Raw genomic sequence first — 19,964 nt, 5'->3', positions numbered from 1 at the left:
TCTACCAGATGACTCAATAGGAAGCAGTACTCAGTGTCATCCAATATATTTGGAAATAAAAGGGATAAGAGTTACAGTGATAGTCTCTGTAGGTGTGGTTGAGTGTTGAAGGTTTGCAGTGCAGTGTGCTAGAGGCTGCAAAAAAAAAAAGGTGCTGGAGGAAAGTTTTGGACCAGAATAAAGGAAAGCTGAAGAGGAGGACAGAATAGAATGATGTCACAGAAAATGGATAGAAGCACGGGGAGGAAAGTGCTAGTGTTGAAGGGAGCCCTAGGGCAGAGTGTCAGGATTCTGATCCTATTATTACCATATACTTCACTTCTGACGAAGGGCCTCGTTGGGATCGAGCGGCAAGGTTTGTGTTTGGACCAACTCAAACCATTAGCATCCTGTCTCAGTCTGACATTTGGAAAAGATGATGTTATAACTACCCACCCCCCTCCTTCTTCATGGCTGTCTATGTGGAGAAGAACCACAGAAGGAACAGGCAAATGAAAGGACAGTTTTCAGAGTTGGCAGTGGGTGCTCCAGGAAACATGCTGACAGGGACAAACAGCTCCCAGTTTGTCCAGGACCAGAGCTCTTTGGAGATCTATGAGTAGAGGCCTGTCCATCTCAGTACGAGTAATTTCCACATGTCAACATTTCTTTGTGGTGGCTTTTGTGAACCAGCTTAAGTTAACTTGACCATTTGTGGCTATTGGGCACCTTTAGGGAGGTGTTGGTGACCCCGAATGATCAGTGGTGGGTGCAAGCTGTGAGTATCCTCCCACACAACCCTGGCGTGAGGAGGTACGTTACAATCACGCAGGCCTCTGACCTAAATCTTTGTCACATCCTTATTGTGTTTGTGGTTGTATTCCAAGTGTCTGGAATATTGCGTGGCGCATTGTAGAGTCTGATAAATATTGGTTGACTGAATAAATAACTGAAGTCTGCACCATATACACAAAAAGAATCATCCAGCTTGTGCTGTAGTCCTGTGAAGTCCCAGCTCTCCGTCCCTCAGGCACTGTGATGCCAGTATTCTCGTGAGAGGATTTGTCTGACTGTCCAAAGAAAGAGGATCCTAGACAGAACAGAACTGGAGTTCTAGAACTCGGAAGGGTATAGGCTGCTAGCCTAGCCAGATGCTCACACTGTTGTTCATGTGATGACTGAGAGATTATACCACATCTTAAACCAGACTACATGTCTTGGAGACCACTAATATCACCCCATCTCTTTGTAAGATCACTCTGCCAATTAACGAACCTTCTAGGGCTGCTTGAGGTAGTTGTGGCTCAAGGCCTGCAGTAGCTGCAGCGTGTATCTCTGATTAAGATCTTTTAAATGCTAAGCAACAGCTCACCCTAAGGTGTAGATTCCGGGTTTAGGATATACCAAATGTTAACCAATAGCCCTTAGGATGTATGTATTCACTATAACAGTTGTGTGTATTTATACTGTTCTTAGTGTTTTAAGTAAATTAGACCCTGTAATGTGGTTACTTGTGTGTGTCTTAGGCTTCTAATTCCATATCCATTAAGCTGCTAGGGGAGTACCATTGCTTTTGAACCATCGTGTCAATCATCTTTTAACGTTTAAAACTAGTTGAAAAAACGGGGCACCTGGGTGGCTTAACCGGACGGTTAAGCGTCCGGCTTCAGCTCAGGTCACGATCTCGCGGTCCGTGAGTTCGAGCCCCGTGTCGGGCTCTGGGCTGATGGCTCAGAGCCGGGAGCCTGCGTCCAATTCTGTGTCTCCCTCTCTCTCTGCCCCTTCCCCTATTCATGCTCTGTTTCTCTCTGTCTCAAAAATAAATAAACTTAAAAAAAAAAAAAGCTGCCGAGGATTCAACTCAGTTAAAAAAAAACTAGTTGAAAAAATTATGGTCAAAAACACATCGCATAAAATCTATCCTTTAAAATTTTATAGTGCACCTTACCTACATGCACACGGTTGTATAGCATATCTCTAGATCTCTTTCATCGTGCATGAATGGAGCTGTGCATTCCTTGAACAGGAGCTCCCCATTTCCCCAACCCTCCAGCTCCTGGCAACCACCATTCTACTTTCCATTTCTGTAAATTTGACTATTCCAGGTAGCTCCTTTAAGCGAAATCATATAGTATTTATCCTTCTGTGACTGGCTTAGTTCCCTTAGCTTAATGTTCTCAGGGTTCTTCCATGCTGTAGCATATGACAGGATTTTCCTCTTTTTTCAAAAAGCTGCATAATTTTTCATTGTGCACAATGGGTCTCTTGACTTGGCTTTGCAGGCACCTCCCTGTGTTATGAAAGATGATACAGAGGGTTTGATAAGGCTTGTCTCTCTCTGATTAAGTTCTGCTGATTATCGTTTGCTAATTTAGCATCTTTCATTTCTAATTTTTTCCCTGGAAGACGTGGGTCAGTGTTTTTCCTGGTGTGAAAGTTAAGCACACTGATCAATAGCAGGCTGCTCCTTTCTCATTTGGTCTTCCATTCAGTAAGTGTTTAAGGAGCACTGACGTCCTCTCGTTACCGGTCTCCCTGTTGGGTGTGGGTACCCTCACATGGCTGCTTCTGCAGTTATTTTCCTAAAACACAAATCTGACCTTGTCAGTCTTGTGCGTAATGCTTCTCTTTGCTCCTCAAGGATAAAGTTCCAGCTCTTCAGCTGGACACACAGTCTCCCCTCTCATCTTTTTCTACTCTCAGTCTCACATGTTCTTTTGGGATAACACAGGCTTCTTCCCATTTGCAGACATGGTGTCTCGTGTTTTTATCCCCCACTTCTGGGGGCGGCAGTGATGGGGTGGGAAATCCAGGGAGGCCATGGAGGACCCATTTGGTGAGAGGATAGGATGCCCGTCCTCTGTCTGAGCACATGGAGAGCTGAGCTGCCTGCATGAGCTTGGACTTGGCTGGACCAGCAAGAAACAGAGTACATCCTTTGTCCACATTGTAGGCTTGCTCTGGGGCTGTTCTATCTGCCAGGATTTCTCTGTTTGATGCCCCTGTCTTCATCCCCTGAGATAAGGAATGGGTCCCTGGGAGTCAGAAGCTCTAGCTTGCACCCCACCCTCAGGTGGGGAGCTCTATCAGATCACTTGGAGGTGATCAAAAAATCATTATGGGGCCATGGCCTGCAGATAGGGCGTGCTTATCTCTGTAAACATCCTCTCTTTTACATATTGTCTAGCTTACAAAATTTTATAACCTGTATGTTATATCCTGTCAATTGCTTCTTATTTTCTATCTCAAATGACCTTGAGTCTTCAGACATAATCCTTTCTCTTCCATATGAACAATCTTTCTATCATCCTTTCTATTGCACTAGAAATTGTGTTGTGATGTTGTGTGTGTTTGTGTGTGCATAGAGGAGAGGGGTTTCTGAAGAGTGGGAATTTTCCCCAGAATCTCTTTTCTACTGGGGCTCTCAAGAGCCCAAGAAGGACCAAGTCCTTCTCATCTTTATATTTCTTGACTGATAACACAATGGATACTGCATGCCAAGGAAGAGTGGAGAAACAAAGGTGAACATAACACAATTCCTCCTCTCAGAGAGCTTATGCTCAGTAAAGATCTAAAATAGATAACCAAACAATGAGATTCCTGAGGCAGGTACTGTGAGATTACAGAGGATGTGGAGCCCGTCCATCTGGGGATAGCCGGTGGGGACTGGGAAAGCTGATGTGGAGAGGACAACATTGACATTGAGCCAAGTCCTGACTGAGGGAGAGAACTTTTTCGGATGTTAGGGAAGGGCAAGCCAAGCTAATGCGATGGTGTGTCAAATCCTCCATGAGTTTTTCTCTTCCTTGATCTTAGCCAAAAGGCCAAGAAGTGATGAGTTTTTCTCTTCCTGAATGGATATTACCATTACTGTTTAACTGATGAGCAACTGACATAAACCAAAGTTAAAAGACTGACAGCTCACCAGAGGTCCTGGGTCCTATAGGCCTGGGAGAGTGAACAAAACAGTGTGGTTTCCACAATCCATGATGTACCTTTCGGGCTTTGCTTTGGTTCCTTTGTTTTTGAGGTCCTGGGTGCCACTGAGACTGTGACTGTATCCTCTCCCTGGAAGAAAATTCACATGTACACAAATATAAATATTTCAATTTTGGTTTCTAGGGCTTCACAGCTTCCTAGAAGCCTTTTAATCCCAGATGAGAAGCCCAACTTTAGGGGCTATCACTCTTCAGCAGGCCTTTAAAGTTAGGATTCCTCCCCCACCCCCAGAATCATGGACTCTGTGCCTTGAGAGAGACCTTAAAAGTCACACAGAACCAGTTACTTAAATGATATGTAAGTTCTTTCTAGGCTAGCCTATTATATCTTGTTTAACCCTATTCTTGAAAGCTACCAGAGTTGGGAATTTACTGGTTTTTGAAGCAACTCCTTGTCTTGGGTAGCTCTGTTATGTGCTTCCTCTTATTACACTCAAATTAGTTTCTTGATTCTTGATTCCTGGCTCTGTCCAGCATGGTCTGGAACAAGAGTGGATCCTCTATCTTTTGATTTTCTCTGCTAACCTCTGCCACCCTCTATGAGGTTAAGTCCTTTATTTTGGGGTTTGGATCCCGAGGTCTCTGGGAAATCATTCTCCATACAATGTGAACATCTCAATATGAGCCTTTCCCCATCTGTCTTCTGGGAATTTTCTTGATAGAATTAATAAATTTCTGCTGAATGAATGGAGTATCCCAGGGTTAAGTAAATTTGAGGAATGCTATATTGATTTCCTCTTTTAGGAGAGTCAGAATGCATATAGCATATTAAAAGCTCTGATAAGTCCTTTAGCAAAGTCTTTTTTATGGTTCTGTTATCATTCCGAGAAGTAGGTTTTTGCTGACACCAAATTGGGAACTGCTGCTCTGTAAGAAAGTTTTTAAAGGACTTTTGGGACCGAATCTTTTAAGAGAGCTAATCGTCCTCCAAATTAATTTTTCCTCTTTTTTTCCCCCTACACAGCCTCTTGATTTTGAAACAGTAGCCATTCACAACATTGTGTTCCAAGCGGAGAATCCTGAGCCTCTGGTGTCTGGTGTACATTATAACACCAGCTCTTCTGCGAAGTTCAAGCTTATTGTGACAGATGTGAATGAAGCACCCCAATTTTCCCAGCGCATATACCAAGCAAAAGTCAGGGAAGATGTGGCTGTAGGCACTAAAGTGGGCAACGTGACTGCCAAGGATCCGGAAAATCTGGACATAAGGTAGAGGAGAGCAACGCTGGGCAGGCCTAGCTGTGCTGGGACCATGGCCAGAGGGGAGGAAGAAGGGCTGGGAGGGGCAGAGAAGCTGGCCTGACTCCAGGGCTCTCCCCTAAGAAAGCAGCCAGTGATCTGAAGCTCTATCCTAGGGTCCATGGTGAACTTAATCTTGGTTCCAACAGTCATCAGTACCCTGTGGGCATCAGTGAGAATCCAGGCCCAGGCAAGTGGGAAGCATGTCAGCTTCCATCCCAGCCCACTAACTGCAAGTTGTGGCTGAGAGCTGGTGAGTTCAGCAGATGGGGTCCAGAAGTTGGGCGACCCAAAGCCAGTCTCTGTGTCTGTACCAGCCACGGGGGCCAGGGTTTGGGAGAGAGTTCTAGCCCAGTCCCTAAAATGGACTGAAGCTCTAGACAGAGAGAATGAAGCAAAAGCCCAGTTGGACAGACTCAGTCACCTGATATAAGGGAATCTTCTGGATGCAGAGTGCCTACATTTCTTGGATCTCTGGACAATAGTTCTGGGGTGACAAGACTCATTCCAGAGCCTACCTCTGGAGAGGTCAGTGCCCAGGCTGAGGCGGTTAGAAAAAAAAGATGTAAATCTTTCCATTCTTAGTCATTTTTTCCCAGTGCGACAGGACTTACACAGATTTGCCTTAGAAATGAACAATGATAATTTGCCCAAGATATATATATATGTGTGTGTGTGTGTGTGTGTGTGTGTGTGTGTGTGTATCCATATCTGTATCAATATTTATAACTTCTTTAAGATTGTATAGTTAACAAGCACATAGATAGGATTTGAGCCCAAATCTTTTGCTTCTGCGGCATGACAAATACTTTAGCATGCCTTAAACCATTGCATGTGGTTAAGAATGACCTTAAATTCCTTAAATTTCTTGAAACATTTGAGGGGAGTCTTGCCTCCCAGTGAGCTGTCATTTAAGTACTTAGGATTACTTCTAAGACCTTTTTCTGATCGTCTATCAAGGAATAAATTTCCCATCTACAATTTCACTCTCTACATCCTTCTCTGGTTCCATAAAAACAAACATAAGGGGCGCCTGGATGGCTCAGTTGGTTAAGCGTCTGACTTCAGGTCAGGTCATGATCTCACGGGACTGTGCTCTGTGCTGACAGCTCAGAGCCTGGAGCCTGCTTTGGATTCTGTGTCTCTTTCTCTCTCTTCCCCTCCCCTGCTTGTGCTCTGTTTCTCTCTCTCAAAAATAAGTAAACATTTTTTTTTAAAGGCAAACATAAGAAAGAAAGAAGAGTGGGGGCTGTACTGTGTGGTTTAGTGTAGGTACTAATATATACATCAGAGCCACAAATTATGATGGGGCACAAAATATTTGTAATTTACGGCCATTTATTGTTTAACAAATGATTCTGCCTTCTTCATGAGAATGCTATAAAGATTATTAGTCAAAGATAAGTGAAAAAAAAATTTGAGTTTATGAGTAGGGAAAACAAAGTCATTTAAGAACATTTCTTGGATCAAGGAAAAGATATACATGCTATTAAATTGAGATCAGGAAGATGAGGAAGAAGACCGAGAAGGGGAGTGTCCTGTAAGAAGACAAATGAAAAAAGGCATTTCAAGAATGAGGAATAATCAATATTTCTGATGCTAGTAATAGGTCAGTTTAGAATTAAGGATGGCTCCAAAGTTTTTGGCCTGAGTGCATTCTTTTTCTCTCAGCCCCCAAATTTATAATCCATCAGCACCCATTGGGTCCTAATCCGACCCACCAGCAAAAATGAGAGATCCTCTCCTTGAAATATATCCAGAATGCAAATGCTTCTCACCATGTCCACCATGGTCCAGACCACCATCCTCTCTTTCCTGGGTCCATCCCTGCCCACTCCTCCAGCCCACCCTGCGTCCACCTGCCACAATCACAGTGGTCCTTTTAAAAAGTGGATCAGCTCAAAGGACTTCACTGAAAACCTTCCAAAGAGTTCCCATCTTACTCAGAATGAAATCCCAAGTACATAGGATTTCTTCTTCATCAGCTGTACATGCAGCCTAACAGTGCTTGGCATATAGAACATACTAATATTACAAAAAAAAAATTAATTTGATGAACTAATACACCCTGGCTTTTTAATCATTCTCTTGCTTCTGGGCATATAGGTTGTTTCCAGTATTTTTTTATTATATAAAATATTTTGAATATATGCATGAATAGAATTCTTTTTTAACCTTGATTAAATTGTTTTTTATTTGGGGGAAAATTTCCAGAGGTGGTATTCTTTGGCCTAAAGATATGGACATCCTTATGGCTATGTTGTGTTGCCTCTCAAAAGGCAACACTAATCGGTTTTCCTGTGGTTCTAGTCTTGTCTCAGATTCATCTCTCACACACCTAACAACAAGTTTCATTGAAAACACAAATATGACTAGATCACCTTCCTGCTTAACAGCATTCCACGGCTGCCCATTGCTTCCCATTATCTGGCTCTTTCTACTTCCCTGGTTTCATCTTTTGCCATCCACTGCTTCCCGTTTTTATCCCAACACAGCTGGGATGTCTGACCCTCTCACACCACCAGGCTATTCCTTGGTCTCTTTGCATTAGCTCATGCAATCGCTTCTGCCGGAAACATCCTGTTTCTTGCCTTAGTTAACATCTCCTGCTTCAGAAAGGCTTCTCTGGGGTGCCACAGGGCCCCTCTCATTGTATTTACCACATTTTATTGGAATTGTCTATTTCTGTGTCTGTCTCCTCCATTGGCCTAAGAGCCTGTTTTTTTTGTTTGTTTTTTTGTTTTTGTTTTTGTTTTTTTTTTTGATAATCTCCTCTCTTGTTCTACAGCCTGATGTTTGCTAAGCACTCAGTAGATGTTTGTAGAAGGAACAATTCACTGTGCCACCAGCAACCTGAGTATCCACCCATTCCCTGGCATCTCTGCCCCTGGGTGTTCAAGTTTTCTTAGAGGGAGTGGTTTGCTAATCAGTTTTAAAAGATGTTTCCAGGGGGCACCTGGGTGGCTCGGTCGGTTAAGCATCTGGCTTTGGCTCAGGTCATGATCTCACCATTTGTGGGGTTGAGTCCCACATCGGGCTCTGTGCTGACAACTCAGAGCCTGGAGCCTGCTTCGGATTCTGTGTCTCCCTCTCTCTCTGCCCCTCCCCCGCTCACACTCTGTCTCTCTCTCTCCCTCAAAAATAAATAAACATTAAAACATTTTTTTAAAGATGTTTCCAGGCTGTCTTAATTAGAAACCTTTGATTTGCAGAAAAGTTTAACTTCTTTGCTCCAGAATTTGTGACTATACTTTTTCTAATAAAACAAGTATAACTACAAATCTGTAAGGATGAGGACATCCTCCTTTTGAAGATAGATGAGATACAAATAAAGCATTAATAATATTGATTAATTATCCTTTAAATATGTTATAAGTGATATGCAAGGGATAAGGCATAATAATCCATAGACTCTCATCACATTTTCACACAGACTAATGTGGGTTTTCTTTTGCTCTTTTTACTTTATGAAGTTATTCTCTGAGAGACAACACAAGAGGCTGGCTTAAAATTGACCCTGTCACTGGCGAGATCTTTACCACGGCTCCTCTGGACAGGGAAGCTGAAAGTCTGTATCGGGTGCAAGTGATGGCGACCGAAGTAGGTGAGAAAGAAAAAAGGAGCAAATTATTAGGTGGTACGTTAATAGACATGGGAGGGAAGATGGCGTGGGCGGGAAACTTAACTGGGTCAAATTGTCAGCCTATCTTAGAATGGAAGGTTGATAAGGGTACAAAAGTGGAGTGAAGGGCCCACACCTTCCTGGTTCTGTGCAAGGTGCGGCCCACGGGTGCCCCTGAACTGGGCTCTTTCAGGCAGGGGTGCACCTGCAGGCTGGCTAGGCAGCAAGAGAGCTGCTGCCACTCGCTCTTGTTCCTGGAGGGACTACAGCTTCTGGGCAGGTGTCTGTGTCCCCGCTGAACTCCCTCCTCTTCCTCCAAAGTGCTTGTGGGTTTCTCTTGAGAGCAGGGCCAAACCACTGCTCTGCTGACCTAGACCATTACTTGCTCTTTCAGCCTGCGATTGCAGTGGTTCAGGTCTGATCCTTTCTGAAACAGAAAATATTTTTTTTTTTTAAATTTTTTTAAGTTTATTTACTTATTTTGAGAAAGAGAGAGAGAGCACAAGCAGGGGAGGGGCAGAGAGAAGGAGAGACAGAATTCCAAGCAGGCTCAGTGCCATCGGTGCAGAGCCCGATTGATGTGGGGCTCAAACTCACAAACTGTGAGAGCGTGATCTGAGTGGAGATGAAGAGTTGGACGCTTAACCGACTGCACCACCCAGGTACCCCTGAGACAGAAAGTGTTTTATGCCATGTTGTCAACTTGGATATGTGCCAGAATCACCTGGGAGACTGTTCAATAAGGTAGGAGGAGTTCACCCCTGGAGATTCTGATTCACTAGGTTTGGCTGGCCCTGGGTATCTCTGTTTTGATGAAATCAGGTGACCATTTGAAAGAAAAGACGTATATAGATGAGCCCAGGATGTTTGAATCATCCTGCAGAATCTTTGCATTCCGTTGGATCCCGTTGTGGTGCTATATATCCCCACTGACTTTGAACGTAGAGTTCCAGGGAATTTAAAAAATTAAAATCAACATAAATCCACAGGAATAGCATGCTTACCAGTGATAAGGCTGGTGATTAAAACATGAGGCTTCTTTGCATTTAAATGGAGTTTTCTAACTTAGAGTAGAAATTCTGTTGTTCTTATGCTGGTTGAAGCCTCTAATTAAATAGTAAATATATCTGCCTGGTTTACCAGAAAATGAGAATTGAACAAATTGGGACTAAATAAATACAGTTTTAGACCAAAAAAAATATATAAATAAATAAACTTTCAAAATGTGAGGCCCAGGGTTGGGAGGTGGAATGGGGAACATTCCAGTGGATGGAAATCATAAAAATGGCTCCTGCCTGTGAAAAGATTAAGAAAAACAAAAGCACCACAGTCAGATTAAGCCAATGAGGGTAGAAATGCCGAAGTGTGTGCCAAATTTGGAACGATTGTGTGCAAGCAGACGGGCCTTGCTGAAGTGGGGGCGGGGCGGGGGGGGGACGGTCTTTCTCCCTTGTGTGTTTCCACAGATGCACATTCCATTATCACATTGTATACCTTTAACTCTTGATTTAAAAGCTCCCGAGTAATCAGGAAGTTTCTGGCTGAGCCTTTGTGCCACGCATTCCGCTACAACATACCATGGGGATTAACGCTTGACTTTGGATGTGTCCTAGAGGCCTCTCACATTTTAGAAGTTTCACAAATCAAAATCAGGATTCAATGTTCTGCACCCCTTGTTGGCTCTGAAATGATGCCTGAAACGACCTCAAGAGCACAGTGTCTTTTCCCCCTTTGGTTAAATGTGGTCAGGGCCCTAGAAGACAGTTGAAAAGCAAAGCAGGAAGACAGGGTTCACTGGAATTGAAACGGGATGGGGTCAGAAATTGTGGAACTGGTATCTGTGATTGATGTCAGGGAGAATGAGGAGAGTCAGTGTTTATGTTGCCCTGGCATCCTTGTTTCAAGCACTCAGTGTGACAACTTAATCCTCATACAACACTTTGGGTAAGTACTATTATTGGCCATATTTTATGGACGAGGGAATCAAGGCACTGAGAAGTTAAGTAATTTGCCCACCATCACACAGCTACCAACCATTAAGGCTACAGGGTCTAAATCTTTCATCACTACACCACAGAAAATAACATTCGCGCAGCCCTTTACTGTTTTCAACAAACACGACACATGGGATCCTCACAAAGTCACATGTTGTACAGCTGAAGAAACAGGGTGTAGAAAACCACAAACATGCCCGAGTCAGTGCTGAGCAGCGGTTGTGGGCTCTAGAGTCAGACTTCCTGGGATGGAGGCCTCTCTACTGCTGTGTGACCTTGAGCAAGTCACACGACTTCTCTGAACCTCAGTCTTGTCATCAGTAAATGCACATCAGAGTTGTTTTGAAGTAATACGTATAAAATATTAGTGTGTAAATCTTAGTTATTATTATCATCACTAAGACTTTTTAACCAGGAAACGAAAGCGGGTCTGATTCTAAAAGCTTGTTATCTTTCTACTACTTCAGCATACCAACTGCTTTAAGAGTGTGTGTGTGTGTGTGTGTGTGTGTGTGTGTGTGTGTGTGTGTGTATTTATTTATTTATTTATTTTAAAGAAAAGAAGGTATCTTGTCACGTTATGAGGAAAATGAGAAAGCTGATATCATGTTTCAATCCCTTACTTCCTTAGGCGGCTCCTCCCAGAGCTCCATAGCCAGTTTCCACCTGACCCTCTTGGATGTCAACGACAACCCCCCTCGGCTAGCCAAGGAGTACACGGGCTTGTTTCTGTGCCATCCCCTCCACCAAGAGGGGACTCTCATTTTTGAGGTGACTGATGATGATCAGCGGTCATTTCCGAGTCCACACTTTTCATATTCCCTCGTCAGTGAAAGCTCACAAAATGACTGGAAAGTTTCGAGAGTCAACGGTGAGTTGAACAAAACACTGACGGATGATAAAATTAGTTTTTATTTGCTTTGGTGTGCTTGCGGTGGCACTCAACACAGAGTTTTCCCCCATGCTGCACGGAGGAAGCTCATGCTTTGAGAACCTGTAGAGGGGAGCTCTCCAGGGGGAAGAAAGCCCTGGGCTTCGGAGGGAGGAGAGATTAACATACAGCATCCCCCTTAGTGTATAGGGGCAGTTGGACAATCTGAACAGCATTTGCAAAATTTCCAATGGCCACCGAGGGACAGATTTCATAATGGTTTTTAAAAACACCTTCATGGAAAAATAATTGTCACACAATAAACAGCACATATTTAAAGTGCACAATTTTATAGAAATTGATAAATGTAGACCCCATGAAGCCCTCATCACAATAAGGATAAGAATATTTTCACCACCCCCCAAGATTTTTCATGCTCCAGCTCTAGGTGCAGTCCTCATTTCCCACCCCACCCCCACCCCGCCAGTCTTCCACCCCCCATCCCCGGGAATGGCTGCTCTGCTTTTCATCACTATAGATTAGTTTGCATTTTCACGAATTTTATCTAAATAAAATAATACAGTATGTGCTCTTTTTGGCTGGCTGTTTTTGCCTTAGCTTACTTATTCTGGAATTTCTCCATGTCGTTCTGTGTATCAATACTCATTCCTTCCGATTATGGAGTAGCATTCCATGGTAAGACGCTCTCACAGTTTGTTAGCCATTCACTTCTTGACTGTCACTTGGTTTGCTTCCAGTCTTTGCTGTTACAAATGAAGCTGCTATGAGCATTGTGACCAAGAATTCTGTAGGAGCATATGCTTTCATTTTTCTTGGTTAAATACCTAGAAGTGGAATGGCTGGGTCATATGGTAGCTGTATGGTTAAAGTTTTCAGAAAATGGCAAATTGCTTTCCAGTTTGTAACGTTCTACATCGGCAGCAGTCTATGAGGGTTCTGGTTGCTCAACATTCCTCCCAATACTTGCTCTGCTTGGTTTTTTTTAATAGTAGCCATTTTAGTGGGAGTGCAGTAGCATTTCATTATGGTTTTAATGTAAGTTTCCCTAAAGACTAATGGTGTTGAGCATCTTTTCATGTGTTTATTTGCCACCCATATATCTTCACAGGTGGAGGGGCTGGTCAAATTTTGTGCCCATTTGAAAAATTTGGCTGTTGGCCTTCTATTGTTGACTTCTAGCATTCTTTCTATAATCGAGGTATCAGTTCTTTGTCAGATATATGCTTGCAAATATTTTCTCATGGGTTATGACTTGCGTTTGCATTTTGTAACAGTGTCTTTTTTTTTTAGTTTTTTTTTTTTTTTTTTTAACATTTATTTATTATTGAGAGACAGAGAGAGACAGAGCATGAGCAGGGGAGGGGCTGAGAGACAGGGAAACACAGCATCCAAAGCAGGCTCCAGGCTCTGAGCTGTCAGTGCAGAGCCTGACATGGGGCTCACACTCACTAACCATGAGATCATGACCTGAGTTGAAGTTGAGCTTAACTGACTGAGCCACCCAGGCGCCCCTCCAAAGATTTTCTACATGGACAATCATATTGTCTGCAAATAATAGCATTTTAATTTCCTTTCCAAACCAGATGACTTTTATTTCTTTATTTTTTTATTACTGGCTAAAACCATCAGTAGAATGTTGAATCAAAGTAGTGAGAGTAGAAATAAACTGATCTTGGGAGAAAGCACTTAGGCTTTGATCATTAAGTAAAAAGTTTGCTATAGTTTTTTTGTATCAGATCAAGGAGTTTATCTTCTGTTCCTAACTTGCACAGAGGTTTTTTGTTTTGTTTTGTTTTTTGTTTTTGTTTTTTTTTTTAACTAGGAATGGATGCTAAAATTTTCATGTACTTCTTTTGCATCTATTGAGATGATTGTATGGTTGATTTTTTTGGTCTATTGATTTGGTGAATTGTGTCAATCAACTTTTGGAATCAACTTCTAGATCTTAAACCAATCTCTTCCTGGTATAATGCTTACTTGGTGGTGAAATATTAGCATTTTTATGTATTGCTGGATTTGATTTGCAAAAATTTTAAGGATTTCTCCATCTGTATTCATGAAGGATATTGGTCTATATCTTTCTTTCCTTGTAATGTCTTTGTCAGGTTTTGATGTCAGAGTAATGCTGCTTCATCGAATGAGTTATGAAATATTCTACTTCTTCAATTATCTGGAAGAGTTTGTGTAGAATTGTTTTTTATTTCTCTCTTAATGTTTGGTAGAATCTACTATGAAGCCATTTGGACCCAGAGTTGTCTTTATAAAAAGTTTTAAGTAAAAATTCAACTTCTTGGGGCACCTGAGTGGCTCAGTCAGTTAAGTGACCAACTCTTGATTTTGGCTCAGGTCATGATCTCATGGTTCCTGAGATCGAGCCCAACGTTGGGTTGAGAGCTGATAGCATGGAGCCTGCTTGGGATTTTCTCTCTCTCTCTTCCTCTCTCTCTGCCGCTTCCCTGCTCATGCTCTCTCTCCCTCAAAATAAATAAGCTTAAAAAATTCAATTTCATTAATAGATACAGGGCTATTTAAATTATAGATTTTTTCGTGGTTGAACTTATTAGTTTGCGTCTTTTAAATGATTTGTCTGTTTCATTTGATTTGTCTAATTTATTGGCACAAAGTTATTTGTCATATGGTTTTATTATTCTCCTAAAATCTACAGACTCTGCAGTGATATCGTCACCTCATTCTGATATTGGAAGGTTGTCTCTTTTTTTTTTCCTGATCGATCTGGCTAGAGGTCATTAATTTTACTGATATTCTCAAAGAACCAGCTTTTGATTTCATAGATTTTTTTTCCTGCATTTTTGTTTTGTATTTCAATGCTCAGATTTTTATTATTTCCTTTATTCTTCTTATGTTGAATTTAATTTGTTCTTCTTGTTTTATTTTTATTAAGGTGGAAGCTGAGGCAATTAATTTGGAAAGTTTTTCTTTGTTATTGTGGGCATTTGGTGCAATAATTTTATGTCTTAGTGTCATGTTAGCTGTAGCCCACAAAGTTTGACGTGTTGTTTTTCCATTTTCATTCCATTCCAAATACTTCCTAATTTCCCTTTAGATTTCTTCTGTGACCCATGGCTTACTTAGAAGTGTGTTATATAGTTCCCAAATATATGGGGATTTCCCACATCTTTGATTATGGATTTCTAACTTAATTGCTTAGCAACCAGGGGACAATTGGCTAAAATACTTTTAAATTTATTGAGACTTCTGTCTCTCAGTACTTTGAAGATGTTTTTCCCCCGGTGTCCTGGATTGCACCGTTTCTTCTTTGTTCCCTTAAATGTAATTTATCCTTTTTCCTCTGGATGCTTTTAAGATTTTCTTTTTCACACACACACACACACACACACACACACACACAGGATGATCTTTCTCACTAGTTTTAAGCAATTTGATTATTATGTGCCTTAGTGTCACTTTGTTTTTCTTTTTCCTGGGATTTACTAATCTTCTTGGATCTGAGGACTTAGAGTTTTTACCTAATTTGGAAAATCATTTAGCAGTTACGTCTTCAAATATTTTTTCTTTTTCTAATTCAGTGTTTCATTCAGTCTAATGTTATAAAACATAGCTACAGAGCTATGATAGTTAGTAGTATTTATTCTACAGAGCAATCATAAATTGAGAAATTAAAGGGTGCTTTGGCATCCTGTTTGACGTTATGGAAGGCAATGTTGAGTGGTGATACTTTGGGTAATTTAACTCATACTTATATCAAATAATTTCCTGGCCAACCATAGTATTATATTGCAAAGGTGAGCTTTATTCCTGTTGATACATGGGTATGAGGTTGTGTTTTTATGTCATTCATTTTTTCCCCCTATTCTGACAGGAACTCATGCCAAACTTTCTACCAAGCACACTAACTTTGAAGAGGGACTTTACAGTGTCCCAATCCGCATCAGTGATGGTGGCCGGCCACCGTTGGAAGGTGTAGTCTCTTTACCAGGTAGGTACTTTGCCACAGGCAACTTGGGATAATGTCTGTCACCATGGGTAGTTTGAGAGAATTCCTGTCTTTGATATAGGATTTTGCAAACTTTTTGCTTGAAAATATATTTTACCAAATACTGTTTTGCGTTTTAGTTACTTTCTGCACATGTGTGGAAGGACATTGTTTTCAGCCAGCAGGTCACCAGCCTGGGATGCCCACTGTGGGCATGGCAGTTGGTATACTCCTGACCACATTTTTGGTTATTGGTGAGTATAATTTCTCAGATTCAAGGATTCCTGTTCTGGGCCTTAGAAACCTTCACCTCAGGGTCTGTCTTCGGGGCTGGTCTGCTGGCTGCTTACTGACGTTCTAGGCAAACAGCCAGGAATATGCATTACCAGCAAACCATCAGACTCTCCTAGTTGAGATCTGCTGCCTTAATACCACCCATTACCTATCATTGGTTAGTTGGGAAATATCACACAAGAGGCTTTAAAGCATAAATTGTTATGTTTTGTGCCTAGTGTCCAAGCTTTTGTGATACAGGAGAGAGAGATGCAGTAGCTGTGCCCCTGCTATGCGGCAGGCACGGTGCTTGATGTGGGGGATAGGTGATGGGCAAGATATACACGGATCCTACCCTCACAGAGCTTACAGGCCAGTCTACCGTTGTTGGAACAGGTAGAATTAGCCTTCCGGTGGAGACGCTTACATACCCAAAATGTTGCAGACCTTCCCTTAGAGTATTTTCATGATGGTAGACTAATTCTTTGTTACCCCAGAACAAGTCGAGCTTATCATGGGTCTTATTCTGCTTTGGCCCTGGCCAGGCTAAACAGCAGGGTCCCCACTTCTAGCCGTCTTCTTTTTTTGTGAAACGCTCAGTGCTCAAAGAGGTCCTCTTTCAATTGTTGTCCTCACCGTAAGTTAAATGTTAGAAATAGATACTTCACCAAGTCACATCCACTTTACTGAAGGGGTTTATACCATTTCACATCCCTTCTCTTTGAAAAGGAAGGCTGGGATTATTCTAAGAATTCTTACTTGTTCTCTTAGCATTTGGTCTTTTCTGCTGCTGTCCTCTGATTCGCAGCTCTAAAAGGGACCTCATTTCCTTATACCATTCCATCCAGATTCCTCATTATCATGACATGGAAGGGCCTCTGTGACATAGTCACTACTCATCCTAACATATGCATGGGGATCATCTTTTCCCCCTGATCACAGGCTGGTGCATACCCTTTCATACTAATTGAGCTAGACTTTTGAGTTTTCACTCACTTAAGCTTCCTTCTACCTCTATGCCTTTTCTTATTCTCTCCTCCCTCCCATCTTGAAAGGATTTTTTGAGTTTATGCACCAAATAGCAGTTTCTCAGATGACCATGTAAAGCCATAATTTTGCCACAAGTTAGACTGGGTAAGTCTGGGGATATCTGGAGCTAGAAGTAATAGGATCTTACAGTTTCATGCCCTTACTTTTTTCAAAGTAGGGTTGGAATTAGTGCAAGATTCTTTTTTTTTTTTTTATGTTTGTTTTTTTCTTTTTGATAGAGAGAGCAAAAGCAGGGGAGGGGCAGAGAGAGAGGGGGACAGGGAATCTAAAGCAGGCTCTGCACTGACAGCTCGATGCAGGGCTTGAAACCGCGAATCATGAGATCATGACCTGAGTATGACCGGATGCTTAACCGAGTGAGCCACCCAGATACCCTGGAATTAGTGCAATATTCTTAATGGGTCTCTGAGTATCCAGTCTTTTCTGCCACGACTCCTCCTATAAATTTACTGCAGGTTAATTTCCTTAAAACAACTCCCCTTTTCCATATTGGTCTCTGGTTTATAGTACACATTTACTGCTAAAACGCACCATGTAATTTTGTAGGTGTTCAGAGATAGGAGGAACCAGAAAGATTAGGGAGTCTACTCAAGCTGGAGCTATGAGGAAGGCACCAAAGAAAATGTGATAACTGGTGTGGACACACCCGAGCTTTAGGTAGGCGAACAGGTCAGAGAACAGCTTTCTGGTTGTTCTCACTGGACTATTTCCTCTAGAGAAGAGGATGAAGGACTGGAATCAATGTTCACTGAGTAGGTCCAAAGTTCAAGAAGTCTGCCAGATGCTCATGCACTTAGTCAGCCACATACATTAGGTCCTATATTTCTTGGTAAAGACCAAGCAATAGCCACCAGCATAGGTATGATTTGGGAGTTGATATGTACTTACTGAACAAGATAAATGATAAGCTTATGAACCCAAGAAAGCCAATGCCTAGAATCCCTTATTCACCAGGACAACGAAACTTTGTTGACCCACAAAAAGAAATGAAGTTACATGAGTCACTTTTTCCTACCCGGGTATTACTTCATAAACAAATGTGATAGTACATTTTAAGATTCCATCTCTTTGACCTTGAATTTTCTCTTTTAGGTATAATTTTAGCAGTTGTGTTTATCCGAATAAAGAAGAATGAAGGCAAAGATACTGTCGAAAGTGCTCAGGCATCCGAAGCCCAACCTCTGAGAAACTGAATTTGAACAGGAATGTTTGAGTTTATGTACCAAGTGCTATTTCAGTAACACAACCATTCAATCTCATAATTTTACTTTTTGTCCAACATGTGCTCTGTAATTTTTTACAGATATACCCTCTTGCCCTTTAATATTTTATTACTCTTTGATATTTCATGTGCTATAGACATTAGAGACATTTTCCATTTTCCCATGACACTTTCCCCTCTGCAAAAGCCTTCGCTATTTATCCAAAGCCAAAAATGTATGTGTTTTTTCCCTTTAGGGAAAGATGGACTGATGAACTCTTCTGTTCACTTTCTCCTTATCGAGATTTATCAGTCCTCCACCACAGAACTTCCTGGATTCCACTCATACTTTCTCCCACTTCTATCCTATGTCTCCTTCCTCATGTCTCATTTGGTATTGTACTAATTTTAAGACATTTGTTGGAGACCAGGACAAAGGGAAATCTCAGGAAAAAAATAAAATAGGAGCGCCATCCCTTGGTGTGAACAGACACTCTCTTGTGTTAGTAGCCTTCTTTGGCTCACTGTGGCTCATAGTGCTCTTCGTTTGAGGTTCTTCCACTTGGGAATGGCACAAGCCACACAGGCCCCTTTCATCAATCTTGGTGCAGAAACCAACCACTGACTAGACTTACTTACTACCTACCATGCTTACATGCTGCACGTGTTTTCTTTATGTGTATATTAATAGTTTTGGTTACTGTATATTTAACGGTAAAAGAAAATATGAACGCATGAAAGACGTAGTGACAAAAACCAAGAATAAATGTTGGCTATGGTTTTGTTTCTTGAGCTCTTTGGCTCTACTTGCCGGTTCTTTGCATTTTTGAGGGAACACCTGGAGAGCCATGGTTACTTACGGTTTATCAGAACTGCCTCCCATGTAGAGTGGGTCCGTAAGGAGGAGTGTCCAATGAAATAAAAATTCACTGCTTTCAGGACCATGGATTGGGTTCAAGACAGATATAGTTGGGATTTAAAAATTTTAAATAAGAGAACCTTAGACATTTGGAAGCATTTTTAGGTCTGATGCTATTGTCTTGCTCAGGCTTTGAGCCTTGAAAGCATTCAATATTACAAAGCCTCTCAGAATTTCCAAGAATTTTTTGGAAGAGAACTTGTATCTGAAAAGGTGCTCTTAGAATGGCAGCTGAAGCAGGCCATGGAGTTCTGTTTTTCCTAAATAATCCTTTTTGTGGACTTCTATTATATTTTTTATGGGCAAAAAAGTAAAACAAAAGAAAATATCCAAACCCTAAGACCTGATTTTGCTTTCTTATTTAGTATCTTGTACTTCAAACTCTTACCTGTTTTTTTACATGAGGCTCATTGAAAGTCTTGTAATGGGTAAAGTTCTCCCTTGTCTCACTGTACATTAGAAGGCAAAACAAAAATCCAAGAGTGCCAAAAGAAAATTTACTTCACAAATTATACCCCAACCTAAAGAATAGTCTTCCTCAGCAACTTCTATAGGTATATTGTGTGTTTTGATCAAGAGTGACTATGATGTGACATTTAGGTCACGTAAAATTGCATCATTTCTTGCCCTGCTCATTTTCAAGAAATCCTATTATCATTATTGAAAGACCAAAACCGTCCAAGGCAGTTTTCTGAATTGGGTTCAGGGATCTAACCTGCCTCAATTCAGTGTTGTTCTCTCTGGACCAACTTGTACCACCTAATAATAGACTGATCACACAGAATCTTCTCATCTAAAATCATTGATTAGTATTCATACTTTTCTTGCTGTTCTATTTGTTT

At 41.5% G+C, this 19,964-nt stretch overlaps 1 protein-coding gene across 4 annotated transcripts in view; it reads left to right on the top strand.

Moving 5' to 3' along the window:
- Positions 1–18,995, top strand: part of CDH17 (cadherin 17) — a 70,307-nt gene extending 51,312 nt beyond the window's left edge. For 2 of the 4 annotated variants that reach the window (XM_078441963.2, XM_060610908.3), the window contains exons 13-18: positions 4,942–5,186; positions 8,690–8,853; positions 11,464–11,703; positions 15,566–15,682; positions 15,820–15,933; positions 18,095–18,995. In XM_078441963.2, coding sequence (XP_078298089.2) covers positions 4,942–5,186; positions 8,690–8,853; positions 11,464–11,703; positions 15,566–15,682; positions 15,820–15,933; positions 18,095–18,195 — 981 coding nt within the window. In that variant the 3' untranslated portion in view covers positions 18,196–18,995. Of the gene's footprint in view, positions 1–4,941; positions 5,187–8,689; positions 8,854–11,463; positions 11,704–15,565; positions 15,683–15,819; positions 16,056–18,094 lie in introns of those variants that run through there. The other 2 variants (XM_060610912.3, XM_081792259.1) reach the window with 2 other exon arrangements.
- Positions 18,996–19,964: the final 969 nt, after the last annotated feature.

Source organism: Panthera onca, chromosome F2 (assembly GCF_046562875.1).
Source record: "Panthera onca isolate mPanOnc1 chromosome F2, mPanOnc1 haplotype 2, whole genome shotgun sequence".
NCBI classification, from domain to species: domain Eukaryota; kingdom Metazoa; phylum Chordata; class Mammalia; order Carnivora; family Felidae; genus Panthera; species Panthera onca.
The sequence above is the reverse complement of the archived record's forward strand: the minus strand, read 5'-3'. Positions and strand labels throughout refer to the sequence as shown.